The sequence below is a fragment of the Bombina bombina genome, chromosome 9, assembly GCF_027579735.1.
Source record: "Bombina bombina isolate aBomBom1 chromosome 9, aBomBom1.pri, whole genome shotgun sequence".
Lineage (NCBI taxonomy): Eukaryota > Metazoa > Chordata > Amphibia > Anura > Bombinatoridae > Bombina > Bombina bombina.
The window spans coordinates 286,943,923-286,963,117 of record NC_069507.1 but is presented as its reverse complement, the minus strand read 5'-3'; the positions used below and the strand labels follow the sequence as shown (position 1 = coordinate 286,963,117).

At 42.9% G+C, this 19,195-nt stretch overlaps 1 protein-coding gene across 1 annotated transcript in view; it reads right to left on the bottom strand.

The window, feature by feature from the left end:
- LOC128640607 (chromodomain-helicase-DNA-binding protein 4) overlaps positions 1 to 19,195 on the bottom strand; it is a 108,344-nt gene that overhangs the window by 65,284 nt on the left and 23,865 nt on the right. Inside the window, exons 4-10 of the mRNA XM_053693075.1 lie at positions 15,459 to 15,659; positions 15,242 to 15,379; positions 15,036 to 15,157; positions 14,716 to 14,889; positions 12,773 to 12,914; positions 12,531 to 12,662; positions 11,522 to 11,639 (exon numbers count right to left, since the gene is read on the bottom strand). Of these exons, the coding sequence (XP_053549050.1) occupies positions 11,522 to 11,639; positions 12,531 to 12,662; positions 12,773 to 12,914; positions 14,716 to 14,889; positions 15,036 to 15,157; positions 15,242 to 15,379; positions 15,459 to 15,659 (1,027 nt within the window). The remainder of the gene's footprint in view (positions 1 to 11,521; positions 11,640 to 12,530; positions 12,663 to 12,772; positions 12,915 to 14,715; positions 14,890 to 15,035; positions 15,158 to 15,241; positions 15,380 to 15,458; positions 15,660 to 19,195) is intronic.

The following is a 19,195-nucleotide window of genomic DNA, read 5'->3' as shown; positions in this document are numbered from 1 at the left end:
AGAAATTAGATTTGGATGGTTGAAAGGACCCTGAAGTAGAAGGTCCTGTCTCAGCGGCAGAGTCCATGGTGGAAAGGATGACATGTCCACCAGATCTGCATACCAAGTCCTGCGTGGCCACGCAGGCGCTATCAAGATCACAGATGCTCTCTCCTGCTTGATTTTGGCAATCAGACGAGGGAGCAGAGGAAACTGTGGAAACACATAAGCCAGGTTGAAGGACCAAGGCGCTGCTAGAGCATCTATCAGCGTCGCCTTGGGATCCCTGGACCTGGATCCGTAACAAGGAAGTTTGGCGTTCTGGCGAGACGCCATGAGATCCAGTTCTGGTTTGCCCCAACGAAGAATCAATTGTGCAAACACCTCCGGATGGAGTTCCCACTCCCCCGGATGAAAAGTCTGTCGACTTGGAAAATCCGTCTCCCAGTTCTCTACACCTGGGATATGGATAGCTGATAGGTGGCAAGAGTGAATCTCTGCCCAGCGAATTATCTTTGAGACTTCCAACATCGCTAGGGAACTCCTTGTTCCCCCTTGATGGTTGATGTAAGCCACAGTCGTGATGTCAGACTGAAATCTTATGAACCTCATTGTCCCTAGCTGAGGCAAAAGCCTGAAGAGCATTGAATACCGCTCTTAGTTCCAGAATGTTTATTGGAAGGAGTGTCTCCTCCTGAGTCCACGATCCCTGAGCCTTCAGGGAGTTCCAGACTGCCCCCCAGCCTAGAAGGCTGGCATCTGTCGTTACAATTGTCCAATCTGGCCTGCGAAAGGTCATACCTTTGGACAGATGGACCCAAGATAGCCACCAGAGAAGAGAATCCCTGGTCTCTTGATCCAGATTTAGTAGAGGGGACAAATATGTGTAATCCCCATTCCACTGACTGAGCATGCAGAGTTGCAGCGGTCTGAGATGTAGACGGGAAAACAGCACTATGTCCATTGCCGCTACCATTAAGCCGATTACTTCCATACACTGAGCCACCGAAGGGGCGAGGAGTGGAATAAAGAACACGGCAGGAATTTAGAAGTTTTGATAACCTGGTCTCTGTCAGGCAAATCCTCATTTCGACAGAATCTATTAGAGTTCCCAGAAAGGAAACTCTTGTGAGAGGGGATAGAGAACTCTTTTCTTCGTTCACTTTCCACCCATGCGACCTCAGAAATGCCAGAACTATGTCCGTATGAGACTTGGCAATTTGACGCCTGTATCAGAATGTCGTCTAAATAAAGGGCCACTGCTATGCCCCGCGGCCTTAGGACCGCCAGAAGTGACCCCAGAACCTTCGTAAAGATTATTGGGGCTGTAGCTAACCCAAAGGGAAGAGCTACAAACTGGTAATGAATGTCTAGGAAGGCAAACCTGAGAAACCGATGATGATCTTTGTGTATCGGAATGTGAAGATAAGCATCCTTTAAATCCACTGTAGTCATGTATTGACCCTCCTGGATCATAGGTAGGATGGTACGAATAGTCTCCATCTTGAATGATGGGACCCTGAGAAATTTGTTTAAGATCTTGCGATCTAAGATTGGTCTGAAGGTTCCCTCTTTTTTGGGAACCACTAACAGATTTGAATAGAATCCTTGTCCCTGTTCCTCCTTTGGAACTGGGTGGATCACTCCCATAACTAGGAGGTCTTGAACACAGTGTAAAAATGCCTCTCTTTATCTGGTTTGCAGATAATTGTGAAAGGTGAAATCTCCCTTTTGGAGGAGAAGCTCTGAAGTCCAGAAGATATCCCTGGGATACAATTTCCAACGCCCAGGGATCCTGGACATATCTTGCCCAAGCCTGGGCGAAGAGCGAAAGTCTGCCCCCTACTAGATCCATTACCGGATCAGGGGCCAATCCTTCATGCTGTCTTAGAGGCAGCAGCAGGCTTTTTGGCCTGCTTACCTTTGTTCCAAGTCTGGTTAGGTCTCCAGACCGACTTTGACTGGGCAAAAGTTCACTCTTGTTTTGTATTAGAGGAAGTTGATGCCGCACTCGCCTTGAAGTTTCGAAAGGCACGAAAATTAGTCTGTTTGGCCCTTGATTTGGACCTATCCTGAGGAAGGGCATGACCTTCTCCTCCAGTGATATCAGAAATGATCTCCTTCAAACCAGGCCCGAATAGGGTCTGCCCCTTGAAGGGAATATTAAGCAGCTTAGACTTTGAAGTAACGTCAGCTGACCATGATTTAAGCCATAGCGCCCTACGCGCCTGAATAGCAAAACCAGAATTCTTAGCCGTTAGTTTAGTCAAATGAACAATGGCATCAGAAACAAAAGAATTGGCTAGCTTAAGTGCTCTAAGCTTGTCAAGTATATCATCCAATGGGGTCTCTACCTGTAAAGCCTCTTCCAGAGACTCAAACCAGAAGGCCGCAGCAGCAGTGACTGGAGCAATGCATGCAAGGGGCTGTAGAATAAAACCTTGTTGAATAAACATTTTCTTAAGGTAACCCTCTAACTTTTTATCCATTGGATCTAAGAAAGCACAACTGTCCTCGACAGGGATAGTAGTACGCTTAGCTAGTGTAGAAACTGCTCCCTCCACCTTAGGGAGCGTTTGCCATAAGTCCTGTGTGGCGGCATCTATTGGAAACATTTTCTTAAAAATAGGAGGGGGAGAGAACGGCACACCTGGTCTATCCCATTCCTTAGTAATAATTTCTGTAAACCTTTTAGGTATTGGAAAAACATCAGTGTAAACAGGTACTGCATAGTATTTATCCAATCTACACAATTTCTCTGGTACTGCAATTGTATCACAGTCATTCAGAGCAGCTAAAACCTCCCTGAGCAACACGCGGAGGTGTTCAAGCTTAAATTTAAATGTTGATATTTCAGAATCAGGTTGAATCCTCTTCCCTAAATCAGAAACATCACCCACAGAAAGCTCTCCTTCCTCAGCTTCTGCATATTGTGAGGGGGTATCAGACATAGCTACTAAAGCGTCAGCATGCTCTGTATTTCTTCTAACTCCAGAGCTGTCCCGCTTTCCTCGTAACCCAGGTAGTCTGGATAATACCGCTGACAGTGTATTATCCATGACTGCCGCCATGTCTTGTAAAGTAAACGCCATGGGCGCGCTAGATGTACTTGGCGCCTCGAGCGTGAGTCCCTTGAGCGGGATTTAAAGTTTCTGACACGTGGGGCGAGTTAGTCGGCATAACTTCCCCCTCGTCAGATTCCTCTGGTGATAAATTTTTTAAAGACAGAATATGGTCTTTATTGCTTAAAGTGAAATCAGTACATTTGGAACACATTCTAAGAGGGGGTTCCACCATGGCTTCTAAACATAATGAACAAGGAGTTTCCTCTATGTCAGACATGTTTAAACAGACTAGCAAGCTTGGAAAACACTTTAAAGCAAGTTAACAAGCAAAAAATAAAAACGGTACTGTGCCTTTAAGAAAAATAAAAAAGTCAGAATTTGAAAAACAGTGAAAAAAAAGCAGTAAATCAAACAAAATTTTTACAGTGTGTATAATAAGCTAACAGAGCATTGCACCCACTTGCAAATGGATGATTAACCCCTTGGTTTAAAAAACGGATCAAAAAAACGATAGACTTTTTTTTAACAGTCACAACAAACTGCCACAGCTCTGCTGTGGCCCTACCTTGCCATACAAAGGACTTTGGAAAGCCTAAAAACCCTTTAGAGAGGTCCTATAGCATTCAGGGGACTCCTAGAGGGAAGCTGGATGTCTCAGTCTGCAAAAGTTACTGCGCAATTAAGCGCTAAATTAGGCCCCTCCCACTCATGTCTACACAGTGGGAGGCCTAAGAAAACGGTTTCTAGGCAAATTTAAGCCAGCCATGTTGAAAAAACTAGGCCCCAATAAAGTTTTAATCACCAAAACATATATAAAAACGTTTAAGCACTCCCAGCAAACGTTTTATATGACAGGAATTGAAAAATAATAAGTGTATTACCTCTGACAGTAAGCATGATACCAGTCGCTATTAATTCACTGTAATCAGGCTTACCTTAAATAAATCTGGTATCAGCAGCATTTTCTAGCATTTACATTCCTCTAGAAAAAATTTAAACTGCACATACCTCATAGCAGGATAAACTGCACGCCATTCCCCAGCTGAAGTTACCTCTCTCTTCAGTTATGTGTGAGAAAAGCAATGGATCTTAGTTACAACCTGCTAAGATCATTAGAGACCACAGGCAGATTCTTCTTCTATTTTCTGCCTGGGACCAAAATAGTACAACTCCGGTACCATTTAAAAATAAACTTTTGAACTGAAGAAAAAACAACTACATTTCACCACATCTCTCTTACTGATTCCATGCTTGTCGAGAGTTGCAAGAGAATGACTGGAGGTGGCAGTTAGGGGAGGAGCTATATAGACAGCTCTGCTGTGGGTGATCCTCTTGCAACTTCCTGTTGGGAATGAGAATATCCCACAAGTAATGGATGATCCGTGGACTGGATACACCTTACAAGAGAAAGTCAGTCTGCTCAGAAAGTCCGCCTCCCAGTAGTCCACCCCTGGGATGTGGATCGCTGACAGATGGCAAGACTGGGCCTCCGCCCACCGGATTATCTTGGCTACCTCTGTCATCGCTAAGGAACTCCATGTTCCTCCCTGATGATTGATGCAAGCCACTGACGTTATGTTGTCCGACTGGAATCTGATAAACTGGGCCGAAGCCAACTGAGGCTAGGCTAGGCGAGCATTGAAGATCGCTCTTAGTTCCAGGATGTTTATAGGAAGAACAGACTCTGCCTGAGTCCATACTCCCTGAGCATTTAGGGAACCCCAGAAAGCTCTCCACCCTAGAAGGCTGGCATCTTATGTCACAATCACCCAGGACGGTCTGCGAAAGCAGGCTCCCTGGGATAGATGATCCAGAGACAACCACCATTGAAGAGAGTCCCTCGTCTCCTGTTCCAGGGTTATTCAAGACGAGTCTGCATAATCTCCAATCCACTGCCTGAGCATGTTTAACTGCAGAGGCCTGAGGTGGAACCGAGCAAACAGGATGATGTCCATAACCGCCACCATCAGTCCGATTACTTCCATGCACTAAGCCACTGATGGCCGAGGAGTGGACTAAAGGGCTCGACAGGTATCTAGAATTTTAGATTTCCTGACCTCTGACAGAAAAATCCTCAGATATAGAATCGATTAAGAGTTCCCAAGAAATTCACCCTTGTCTTCGGGATTAAGGAACCCTTTTCCAGATTTACCTTCCACCCGTGAGTTCTCAGGAAGGATAGAAATGTCGGTATGAGATCTTGCTTGTTGACAAGATGGCGCCTGGATTAGAATATCGTCCAGATAAGGTGCCACCGCAATGCCCTGCGGTCTTATAACCGCCAGCAGAGACCCCAGAACCATTGTGAAAATTCTGGGTGCAGTGGCCTGGCCAAAAGGAAGAGCCACAAACTGAAAGTGTTTGTCCAGAAAGGCAAACCTCAGGAACCTGTGATCTCTGTGGAAAGGAAGATGCAGATATGCATCCTTTAAATCCACTGTCAAACTGACCCTCCTGGATCAATGGAAGAATGGTACGAATAGTTTCCATCTTGAGGTCTAAGATAGGTCGGAAGATTCCCTCCTTTTTGGGAACTACAGATTTGAATAAAAACCCTGCCCCTGTTCATGTACTGGAATGGGAATAATCACTCCCAGGGAGGAGAGGTCTCTTACACAATGTAAGAACGCCTCTTATATGGTTTGCAGATAATCTTGAAAGAAGAAATCTTCCTCGGGGAGGAACATTTTTGAACTCCAGTTTGTATCCCCGAGACACTATTTCTATTGCCCAGGGATCCTGAATGTCCTGAACCCAAGCCTGAATGGAGGAAAGTCTGCCCCCTACCAGATCCGGTCCCGGATCAGGGGCATGCCCTTCATGCTGTTTTGGATTCAACCGCAGGCTTCTTGGATTGTTTACCCTTATTCCAAGACTGGTTGGGTTTCCAAGTAGGCTTAGATTGTTCTGGTTTAGAGGAGGAAGAGAGAATTTCCCTTGAAATTTCGAAAGGAACAAAAATTACTCTGTCATCCTTTCTGCTTGCTTCTCTTATCCTGACGAAGGAGATGACCCTTACCTCCCGTGATATCAGATATTATTTCTGTCAGGCCAGGTCCAAACAAGGTCTTTCCCTTGTAAGGAACCGCTAGAAGCTTAGACTTGGATGACACGTCCGCAGACCAAGGTTTTAACCATAAGGCTCTGCGGGCTAGGATAGAGAACCCCGAAATCTTAGCTGATATTTTAGTAATTTGAAGAGAAGCGTCCGTAATAAAGGCATTAGCTAACTTCAGAGCTTTAATCCTATCTTGGATCTCCTCTAAGGAAGTCTCAGTCTTGAGATACTCGGACAGAGCATCAAACCAATAAGCTGCTGCACTAGTGACAGTAGCAATGCACGCAGCCGGCTGCAATAGACCCTGGTGAACATAAATCTTTTTAAGTAGACCCTCCAACTTTTTGTCCATGGGATCTTTAAAAGCACAACTATCCTCAATGGGAATAGTAATTCGCTTGGCTAAGGTGGAAATAGCCCCTTCCACCTTAGGAACCATTTGCCAAGCTTCTCTGACAACGTCAACTATAGGAAACATCTTTTTGAAAATAGGAGATGGAGAGAAGGGAATACCTGGTCTCTCCCATTCCTTAGAAACAATCTCCGAAGCTCGCTTAGGAACTGGAAAAACATCAGAGTAAGAAGGAACTTCGAAATATCTGTCCAGTTTACTCGACTTCGCAGGAGCGACCACTACTGTGGAATCAGTCGTCTAAGGTAACCAAACCCTCCCTGAGTAACAGGCGGAGGTGTTCTAATTTAAATCTGAAAGACAACCTCTGAATCAGTCAAAGGCAATAAACTCTCTGAATCTGAAATTTCGCCTTCTGATAGAACCTCTATACCCTCCATCTCAGTTCTCTGGGAGGGTACATCGGAGATTGCCACCATGGCATCAGAAACCTCACTGATAACATGGTTGTCTTTCCTCTTACGTTTGCCTTGTAGCATAGGAAAAGCAGACAACGCATCAGAAATTGTGGAAGACATAAGCGCAGCTATGTCTTTTAAAGTAACTCCAGCAGGTGCTAGAGCTTGCACGGGCGTTAAAGTTTGGGACGCTTGTGGAGAAAGCTGCGGCATACTCTGAATCTCGTCAGACTCCTGAGAAGCATCCGCTTTTGAAAAATCTTGTTCATGAAAAATCTCTCTATAACTTAAAGCCCTCTCAATACATGAGGGACAAAAAGGAATTGGTGGTTCCACATTGGCATCCAAACACATGGAGCAAGTAACATTTTGCACGGCTCCTATGTCCATACTGAATCACAATAAAATGACAATGTGATAAAACTTTAACACTTTTTTTTTTTTATTACAATAAAAACGTTACTATCCCTTTAAAATTTAAAAGGAAACTTACTTGCAGGAAGAAAAAAAAACGTCTCCCCAAAAAACAAACTTCTAAATTACTTAAAAACCTTTAAGTCAACCGTTACCGTGTCTTTAAATTTTAAAACGTCAATGTGACGAGACCAATCTTGCCACTGTGCATTGGAGGAGCCTGGTTGCCCGCCTGCTGCCTTTAGACTATGGCCCCATGTTGAAATGCTTACTTTTCCCCTGCAAAGACACGAAAGCCGGGTCATTCGGTACTTGGCCTATTTGGACAGTGATACCCCAGATAGCTATGCCATGTAGCCCATTTGAATAACGAAAGACTTTGGTTCCATGGCAATTGAACTGTATTTCTCTGTCTGTGATAACTGCATCACCCATTGTGTAAGGTAATTGCATCACCCATTGTGTAAGGTAATTGCATCACCCATTGTGTAAGGTAATTGCATCACCCATTGTGTAAGGTAATTGCATCAGGCAGAGGGGAGGATTTTGTGTGGGAGTGTCTGAGAGTATTGTATGTGTTTATTGGTTGTTTTACAAAACCCTGTGGGTGGTACTAATGTGTAAGAATGTGTATATAAGAACAATAAACCCACAGCTCTGGCTGATATCTGTTTGACCCTCACCATGGAGCTTTGACTCATGCTTGGGGGGAGGGAGAGGGGAAATTTACTGTATGCTGTGCCTCTGAAAGGGAAGATTTACTAAACGGCGGTTTAACCCTTTTTATGCTTGGGGGTGCCGTTAGTCAACTATTTTACTGCAGTAGGAAAAGAGACGTATTCTCAGTTAAAGTAAATTCAGACCCCCTTACACCCCAGCAGCTCTGCTGAGGCGCCTACCTGCCAACCGGACTCTCTGCTATGTCTGTAGCGATCCGGATACTAAGGTCTGTATAGCGCTAAAAACGATTGCTAAATTTATGCAACAACGATGCGGTTTGAGTGCGACGTTGCAGACGTCCATAACACACTAGACAAGGCTGAATACTACGCAGTTTAGAGAAACGCGCGAAAGGATACCCCCGCCCATCGTGGGCATTACCAAACATAACCCGACCGGCTTCATAGAAAAATAAACCGTTAGGGAAATTAACCACCGTAATGTTAAATAAGCTTATTTCCCAGCTCCAGTGCTCCTGTACTTGTGCTTTCCAAAAGAAAAGAAAACTCTCCATCATAGAGAGTAAATGTCCCAACATAAAGTGCCCCATGTTTCTGAGCCTTATGTGATATGTGCCTCATTAAAGTGCCCACTTTTCTCTGAGCTTTTTTTTTTATTCTGGGAAAATAAAAAGTCAGCACTACCTTAATGCTGTCCGACAGCAAGACAGTCCTGCAGGTTTAAGATGTCCTCTCCCTCCCATAGCCCTGTGGAAAATTATAAAGCCTGAGTTAAGTTTGCTTAGGCTATCAGGATTAGAGCAGCATAAATATATAGGAGGCGCAGTGAGAATTATGTCCGACAAGTTCCCATTGCTCTAAAGCCACCAAAAGCTCTACTGAAGAGACTGATATGGACTACGGCTACACCCTAGAACAAAGCAGCACAATCTTGCACTACTTTAAAAATAAACTCTTGATTGAAGAATCTAATCTAACACCTCACTTTACCTCTTCCTATCACTAACGTAGGCAAAGAGAATGACTAGAGTGGGAGGGAAGGGAGGAGCTATTTAACAGCTCTTCTGTGGTGCTCTTTGCCTCCTCCTGTGGACCAGGTGGTGTATATCCCATAAGTAATGAAGATGATCCGTGGACTCATCGTGTCTTTAAAAAGAAAACATCAAATCTAACATTTCATTAGTACGCAATGAGGACCAAGTAGCACCCTTACAGATCTGTTCAACCAAAGCCTCATTCTTGAAGGTAAAGGAAGAAGACACCACACGAGTAGAAAGTACCGTATGTATAGACAGAGGCTGCTGGTCTGCTTCAAACATCTGAGCCAGAAGGATAGGGTAACAGCTGTGGCCTTCAGACCCTTGCGCTTAAAAAAATACAGGATAAACAACGAAGATGGTTGACGAAAATCCTTGGTAGCAACAACATACAGGTTATGTCAATAGCCTCTCCTTAGAAGTACAGCCTTATCCAAATAGAACACTAGATAAGGCAGGTCATACTTATGGGCAGACAATTCTGATACTCTACGGGCAGAGGAAATAGCTAACAGAAACAACACTTTCCAAGTAAGCAACTTAATATCAATGGAATGTAGAGGCTCAAACTGAATAACGCTAAGAACAAAATGAAAGCTCCATAGAGGAGTAATAGGTTTAAAAATAGGTCTTATTCTAGCAATAGTTTGAACAAACGACTGAGCATCTGGCCAATGAGTCAACTTCTTATGCAAAGAAACAAAGAGAAATCTGACCTCTATGAGAACTAGCTGACAGGCGGAGTCTTCACTTCGTGCCAAGGGTACCCATGTTCCGCACACCAAAACAGATAAGCCCTCCACACCTTATGGTAAATATGCCTGGCAACGGGTTTTTTAGCCTGAATCCATATCAATCAACGCCTCAGAATCCTTTCTGGGACAAAAAGGAGTTCAATCTACATGCAGCCAGCCTCAGACATCTAGATTTTGATAGAACAGACTTTGCGCCAGAAGTTCCAGCCTCTGAGGCAGCCTCCATTGAGGAGCTAACAGCATTCTCACAGGGTCTGCATATCAAGCCCTGCGTGGCCACGCAGAAGCTCCCTCCTGTTTAATTCAAGTGAATACTCAAGAGACTATATCAATGAGGAAAAGGATTCACTAGACTGAAATGCCAAGAAACTGCTAAGGCGTCAAACTCTGCCTGAGGAGCTCTCGATCCATACCTCGGAAGCTATCAGATCTATCTCCTAGTTTAGCGACCATTCCCCCAGAGTGCAGTCTGTCTGCTCAGAAAATACACTTCCCAATTGTCCACACCTGGAATGTGGATGGCTGATATTTGGCATTGGTATGTGTCTGCCCATTGAATAATATAAGACACTTCCCGCATTGCCAGAGAACTGGATTCCTGGTGATTGAAATAGCCCACTGTAGTGATGTCTGATTGAAATCAAACAAAAACGAACGGGATGCAACTGGGGCCAGAAGTGAAGGGCGTTGAAGCTGGCCCTCAGTTCCAGAACACCGATTGGAAGGATCGATTCCTCTGGTCCTTGAGAGAAATACACACGGCACCGCAGCCTGTCAAACTTGCATTTGTTAAGATCTCCCAGGATGGGCGCAGGAAGCACATGCCCTGCAGAACAGGTTCCTGAGACAGCCACCATGAGACTCACTCATCGTGGGCGTAACTAGAAGCTCCGTTTCTGATGTACATATAAGTTCCGTGTACATTGTATAGAAAAATAAAGTGAAACCACCAGAGCCATAAAGCATTTCTCCAGCCCCAGTGCCTGCAATGTAATGCTGCCCCATTCCTCTCCAGACTAGAAGAGTTTATAATGTCCCAACATAAGTGCCTCTTCTATCCCTGTGCACTTGTGACAATGGTGTGCTTACTTCTTTCTGAGTCCCCCAGAAAAAATTAAAGTAGCACTTACCTTTACTTCTGCCTGACAGCAAGGCAGCTCACAGGCTTAAGAGGTCCTCTCCCTCCCATTGACCTGTGGAGGAAAAAACATGCAGAGTAATCTTTACCTCAGACTAAAGATACAGAGCAGCAAGAATACATGGGAGGCGCAGTGAGAATTATGTCCCACCAGTTCCCATTGTTCTAAAGCCACCAAAGCTCTACTGAAGAGACTGATATGGACTACGGCTATACCCTAGGACAAAGCAGCACAATCTTGCACTACTTTAAAATAATAAACTCTTGATTGAAGAATCTAATCTAACACCTCACTTTACCACTTCCCATGACTAACGTAGGCAAAGAGAATGACTGGGGTGGGAGGGGGGAAGCTATTTAACAGCTTTGCTGTGGTGTTCTTTGCCGCCTCCTGCTGACCAGGAGGTGAATATCCCATTAGTAATTAAGATGATCCGTGGACGCATTGTGTCATAAAAAAGAAACCAGATGACTGCTCAGCTTATCTAGGGAACATCCCATTAAATGCATAGCCACCAGGCAGATAGGCTGAGTGAGCACACAGTGGGTAATACAATTGTGTAGGACAAACAGTACAGTACTCACCATTAAAGCGATCAATAGCTTCTTGACGCATGTTTCCAGTTATACCTCCATCTATTCTCTCATACTTATAACCTTCATGCTCCATAAAATCTTCCAATAGGTCCAGCATCTTTGTCATCTGAAATACAAGAAGCAAGTGTCAGTGACTAGAGAAAAACCACTAGAAGTGCGGGTAAAAAGATAACTAGTTTTAAGTCAGAGCCCAGATGTGCAGCTTTACTGGCTCCAGCTGACACTTAAAACGCAAGGAAAGTTAGTCTTTACTTTCTAAACAGAGATCACGAATATATTCTCCAAGTGACGTCATCCGAATTTAATGACAAAACCCAGCAGGACATGAACAGATGATATGCTCCCACGCTAGACTTCAATAACAGATAACAAAATGGAGATCTTTGTATGAGCAGAGAGGACCTCTCCCCACCACAGCCAAAAAGCACAACTCAGACACATGAAAACAAAAACATACAGCATCACTAAATGGTCACAATCCTCTGTTATACAAGTATATTTCTGCTACAGCCACTCGTGGGGCCCTTTGTCTACATAACCAACACTAGTGTGTCCCTGAAAGCTCCAAAATACCGCTCAAGATATTCACCAACGTGAGCTTTAACATCAGAAGTCATAAGGACATGTTGAATAGGAATGACCCGTACAGAGACTTGTGGGAACTGTAGTTTTGTGGCCCTATACACAGTTTCATAGTCTAGTTAAGTGCATGTCTCTTCTATGACATACAGGAAAAACAAAATGTTTAACCTTGATGCAACGCTGTGCTTGACTTGCTGGAATAACCAGACCTCTTGGTTTACTTGTATACACTTGATTGGTTACTTGCATCTAGTATAAATGGGGTGTGACCACAGCCATTTGCAGGAGATGAATATGACAACAGTGAGCCATAGAAAACAAGAGCTTATACTAAAATCGGCCTATATTTCCTGCACTATTAATGATTTCACTTGAACCATTTCCACACAGTTGCATTTACACAGCACAAGGTTACCTGCGAGAAGATAAGCACTCTGTGCCCATCATCCTTTAACTTGCGCAACATCTTCTGCAGCAGAAACAGCTTCCCGGCACCCTTGATCAAGGCGCCGCCATCATACATCCCATTAGGCATCTTCGGTGCTTCCTGTAAATAAAAGCAGGGTTACAAGGTATCCAGCAGTCTCATACGCAGCACACAGACTTCAGTGCTATACACACACACTGTACTGGGTATTTCATTCAGACCCCGCTTACCATGGCCGCCACTGGGAACAAGTAAGGGTGGTTGCAGCACTTCTTCAGATCCATTACCACATTGAGAAGAGACACCTGATTACCGCCCCCTCGAGTATTTAGGGCCTCAAAATTCCTGGTGAGGATAAACTTGTAATATTTCCTAAGGGGGAGGAAAGGAGGAGAAATTTGAATAATTGGACACAGACTTAATCAAGACATACAAATTCTGCAGTTTTAAGAGACTTTCCAATTTACTTCCATCACAATAACGATCAGCCTTTTTATGTAAACGCCTGAGCATGTGCAAGAGTTCAATGCATAGTGAGTGATTGGCTGATGTCTGTCACGATACAGGGGGACAGCAAAGTGAAGATTTAAATTTGTCCGTAAGGGGAAAAAAAAAAAAAAAAAAATCTACTACTCTATGAATTCACAAGAAACAACTTTGGGACACGAATTGTTGTTGGGACTAATATGCACTGTTAAAGCACTACTGCTGGTATAAGCCCTACAAAAGCATTTAAAGTCAGCTCTGGAGAGAGAATACATAGCCAATCCTGACAGACGTGCGCAGACGCCAATTACTGGTCATGTTTAGCTCTGGTGCTGAAATGTAATGCCACTCCAGAGCTGTATCTAACCAAAGGGACAGTTTACTCAAAAATGTTCCCCCCTTTAATTTGTTCCCAATGATCCACTTTACCTGCTGGAGTGTATTAAATGGTTTACAAGTATTTCCATTACTCTTATATTGGCATTTGAAATAATTTATTTAGCCAGTGGTTTCCCCACCCATCCTGAAAGTTTCTGGCCTCAAGGCCAAGCTGTGTTAACACAGCCAGTAGAAGAAATTACCCTCCCAGTGGGGTATAGAAGAGATAAGGTAATAAAATATTAATTTTCCATTGCTCTCTCTAAGTATTGGTGATTGATTTATGGACAGATATAAGATAAAGAAGCATTTATATGTACACTATGTGATAAAGTAATAAGATCTGATTATAGCTACAAGTTCAACCCATTTTATTAGGTTGTGGCTTCAAAACACAAAATAAGCTATTTCATATACAGGTAGCACTCAGTTTACGCCGGGGTTAGGTTCCAGAAGGAATGGTTGTAAATCGAAACCTTACCGTTGTAAATTGTAACACAGTTTATAATGTAAGTCAATGGGAAGTGAGGGAGTTAGGTTCCAGGCCCCTCTCATAAGTAAAACCTAATACATTATTTTTAAAGCTTTGAAATGAGGACTTTAAATGCTAGACAGCATTATAAACCTAATAAAATAATCACAACACAGAATATATAATTAAACTAAGTTAAATGAACAAAAACATTTGCTAAACAGCATTATAAATCTAATAAAATAATCACACAACACAGACTTCACTTGCATTTTTCTGCAAACAGTTCTTTCTATGCATTCCAATCTGGACTGATTTATAGACAGGAAGATCTTGTTCCTTTGAAATCTGCTCGATAGCTCAGGTCTGGTTAAACTGATTAATTTCAGCTTGCTTGGCTTTGCTGCAACACAAGCAGACAGCTCCCCCTACTGGCTATTTTAATAAATGCACTGCTTCTCAATGCTTTTCAATAGCAGTCACATGACTGGAAAAAAAGGTTGTTATTCTGAAACGGCGTAAAACGAGGGCCACCTGTACACAAATAAGCCTTAAAAAAGCAAATCTCATACATTTTATACTCTGCAGCTGGTAAATAAAGTAATTGGAAACACATTAAGGGAAAACTATTTTATAGCACACTGTCCCTTTAAGATGGATAAAAATTTAAATACATGAGATGACTGAGCATTTTCTTGCTTCTGTCCCTTTAAGCTTTTGACTGAGCTATACCAGTCTGATGTTATTTATAGGAATCCGCGCGACACTTGGTCCTACAACACCATGTTATGATGTAACAAAGTGCTCACACAGAAGGTAACATCTGCGGACACTCACTTCTGCATGGGGCTGAGCTCCACACGCACAATTAACTCAGTCTTGGATGGCATATTCTTGAAGACATCAGCTTTGAGCCTACGAAGCATGTGGGGACCGAGCATGTCGTGAAGTTTCTTTATTTGATCTTCCTTTGCAATGTCTGCAAACTCCTCCAGAAAACCCTCCAAGTTACTAGACGTGAAGGGATAAGAGGAAAAAAAAAAAGTAAAAAGTTTCACCGGGAGCACAAGACCGCTGCACTTTATAAAATAAGCAAATAAGAGGCAAATGGTTATATCAGGTACAGAAAACAGCCAAGCCTAATGCTCAGAACATACTTGAATCGCACAGGAGTCAGGAAGTTCAGCAAGTGGAACAATTCCTCCAGATTGTTCTGCAGGGGGGTCCCAGTGAGCAGCAGCTTGTGCTGTAGAGTGTATCCATTCAGAACTCGGAAAAACTAGACATCCAAGGGAAACAAATTTTATTAGTGACCCAAATATCTGAGAAAACGTGTGCCACTAGACACTTCCCATCCACTTACTTTGGACTGATTATTCTTCAGACGATGAGCTTCATCTACAACCAGACAGGCCCAGTCAATAGAGCCCAGCACAGCCATATCAATGGTGATCAACTCGTAGGAAGTCAGCAGCACATGGAACTTAACTGACGCTTCTTTCTGTGGAACATAGTGAGAGAGCTATCAGACACCTGCACACATTGCCTCACTCGTGGCCTCACTACCATTCAAAACGCACCTTCATACGTGATGCTTTCTTGCCCCCACGAATGGCATTGTCTTCAAAAGAGAATTCATTTTCTCTGATCACAGCACGGCTGTCCTTGTCTCCAACGTATGTGACAACATACATATCTGGAGCCCACATTTCAAACTCTCTCTCCCAGTTTATAATGGTAGAAAGAGGTGCACTGACCAGGAAGGGTCCCTTTGAATGGCCCTATAAAAGTTAAAAGCACAAAAATATAGATTGGATAAGCTAAGCAAAGAGGATTTGTGAGCAAAAAGAAAATTTATGCTTACCTGATAAAATTAGTTTTTTAGACACAATGAGTCCACGGATGATCATCATCCTTACTTGTGGGATATACACCTAGTCAGCAGGAGGAGGCAAAGAGCACCACAGCAGAGCTGTTAAATAGCTCCTCCCTCCCACTCCAGTCATTCGACCAAAGTTAGGAAGAGAAAGAAAAAGTCAAAGTGCAGAGGTGTCTGAAGTTTACAAAAATTAACAACCTGTCTTAAAAGAACAGGGCAGCCGTGGACTCATCGTGTCTAAAAAGAAATAAATTTATCAGGTAAGCATAAATGTTCTTTTCCTTTTTAAGACACAATGAGTCCACTGATCATCCTCCTTACTTGTGGGATACAATACCAAAGCTAGAGTACACGGATGATAAGGGAGGGACAAGACAGGGAACCTAAACGGAAGGCAACACTGCTTGAAGAACCTTACTCCCAAAAGCTGCCTCAGCCAAGGCAAAAGTATCAAATTATACTACCTTATCCAAATGAAAAATAAGGTAAGGCGAATTGTATTGCAACGCCGAAAGCTCAGACACACTTCAAGCTGAAGAAATAGCAACAAGAAATAAAACTGTCCAAGATAACAACTTAATATCTAAGGAATGCATAGGCTCAAACAGAGCCCCTTGAAGAACTTTGAGAACTAAACTCAGACTCCATGGAGGAGTAACTGGTTTGAATACAGGCCTGATCCTAACCAGGGCCTGACAAAAAGATTTTACATCTGGGACATCTGCCTGACGTTTGTGTAACAAAATAGATAAGGCAGAGATCTGACCCTTTAGAGACCTTGTCGACAAACCCTTCTCCAAACCTTCTTGGAGAAAACACAACATTCTGGGAATCCTAACTCTACTCCATTAGTAGCCCTTGGATTCACACCAATAAAGATATTTACGCCATATCTTATGGTAAATCTTTCTAGTTACAGGCTTATGTGCCTGAATCAAGGTCTCTATGACCGAATCAGAAAAACCCCGCTTGGATATTAAGCGTTCAATCTCCAAGCAGTCAGCTTCAGAGAAACTAGATTTGGGTGAAGGAAGGGTCCTTGAATGATGAGATCCTTGACATGACATGTCCACCAGATCGGCATACCAAATCCTGCGAGGCCACGCAGGAGCAATGAGGATCACTCTCCTGTTTGATTTGAGCAATGACCCGAGGAAGAAGAACAAACGGGGGAAATAGATATGCTAGGCTGAAGGACCAAGGAACTGCCAGAGCATCTATCAGTTCCGCCTGAGGATCCCTAGACCTTGACCCGTATCTCGGGAGCTTGGCATTCTGACAAGATGCCATGAGATCCAACTCCGGCCGACCCCATTTGAGAATCAGGCTGGAGAATACTTCCGGATGGAGTTCCCACTCTCGCGGATGAAAAGTCTGCCTGCTCAGAAAGTCCGCCTCACAGTTGTCCACCCCTGGGATGTGGATCGCTGACAGATGGCAAGAATGGGCTTCCGCCCACCGGATTATCTTGGCTACCTGTGTCATCGCCAAGGAACTCCTCGTTCCTCCCTGATGATTGATGTAAGCCACTGTCGTTATGTTGTCCGACTGAAATCTCAACCATTGATCAGGCCCCCCCTCCTTTGACATGTGCAATTTTTGACCAAGTGACTAAAATGTATATGCACTTTATTCTTAATTGTCTATTTAAACTTGGAAATGTTGTAAAGGTAGTAACATACACACACACTCATACACAAACACACTCACACATAAGGATTCACATATAGACACTCTAGCAGACACGCAAAGAAACACAGACACAGAAACTCAGACACTTAGCACTTGTTTACATTGACCTGACAAGTAATGAGGTAAACTACAGTTTTGTAAAAAAAGGAGATTTAGAAAACAAAATATGGAGTTCTGATTGTCTTTTTGTAAAGGAAGATGACAACTAAATTATGACAACAGCATGCAGTGGCTGAAAGGAAGGGCCCTGAACTACCAAAACAATAATTTAAAGGTTAAATGGTGGAGTGGTTACTTCCGGAAAGGTCTCATTAGTCTCAAAGTCTGTAGAAAGATGTGAATATTAGTAGTAAGGTCAAAATGTCCTAAAAAGGAACAGACAATGGACACACACAAACTCAAAACTTGCATATACACCCAAGGAAACAGACACAGAGACAGCCTCAGAAAACACACAAAGACATACACACAAACACACAGAGACACCCACAGAAAACACACAAAGACATACACACACACAGAGACAACCACATGAAAAACACAGACATACATACACCCTCACAGAAAACACACAAAGACATACACACACCCTCTCAGAGACACCCACAGAAAACAGACATACACACAAACACCCTCACAGAAACACCCATAGAAAAAGCTCAAAGACATATGCACACACCTTCACAGACATCCACAGAAAATGCACAAAGACATACACATGGTAACACCCACCCTCACAGAGAGACCCACAGATAAAAAATACATACACATAGAGACACAAACCAAAGACAAACACATACACCCACAGAAACACTCACAGGAGGAAACATTTATGCACCTTGTATCCCCTAAATCAACAGTGTGTGACATGCATGATAAAAAAAAAAATGCAGAAATTAAGAGATCACTTTTTAAAGAATCATATTTGTAAATGTGCAAACAAAAATAATTCTGTGAATTCAAAATTGTACATTAATGAGCTGGGTAGATGGCTAGATGAAGAAAAAGTACCTTTAAAAGGTTGACATATGTTTGTTTCCCCCCCACCCCCATTTTCCCCAACCAAGAGCACCACTTCAAATATAGTGTACAAATTTTCCCATCTGTCAGCTGTACTTATGGATTTTGAAAATGCTGTACTCTATATGGTCTTGGTGGGACCATAAGCGGTGGTACTCATACCATTAGATCTGGTTAAATGCAGGATTTAGGCTTGTTGGTATGTATTTCAAAACTAAGTCAGCTGTAGTGTAAACTGAACAGTTTTAAGTTAACCTGTCTCATTTCAAACACTGAGCAATCTTAGTCTGAGAGTATAAAATTGTATGCAGATGTAAAAATCTTAAGATAAAATGCCTCCTTGCATCTGGAAAGTCCATGCATAAAGGGGCAGTAAACTGGAATGATTATATATATATATATATATATATATATATATAATGCATATCTGCCAAAAGGGCATCTACCATTTGTGTATTGAGGAGGAAACATTTCTGTATGGTTTTAAATATAGAATTTCTACAGCATTGTCAAATAATCATAAATACACTGCTGCTAAAAAAAATGTGTTTTTATGGACCCCTAGCCCCACCATACAACTACTACCACACTGAAGTTACAATCCAAAATTGCACAAAGAAATAAAAAACATTTGCTAAGTCCTACCTCCTCTTCAAATGAAAGTGACCTGCCGTCTGACTCAGGCACACACTGTACAAAGTGCCAAGTCTGTCTCACACTGAGCAT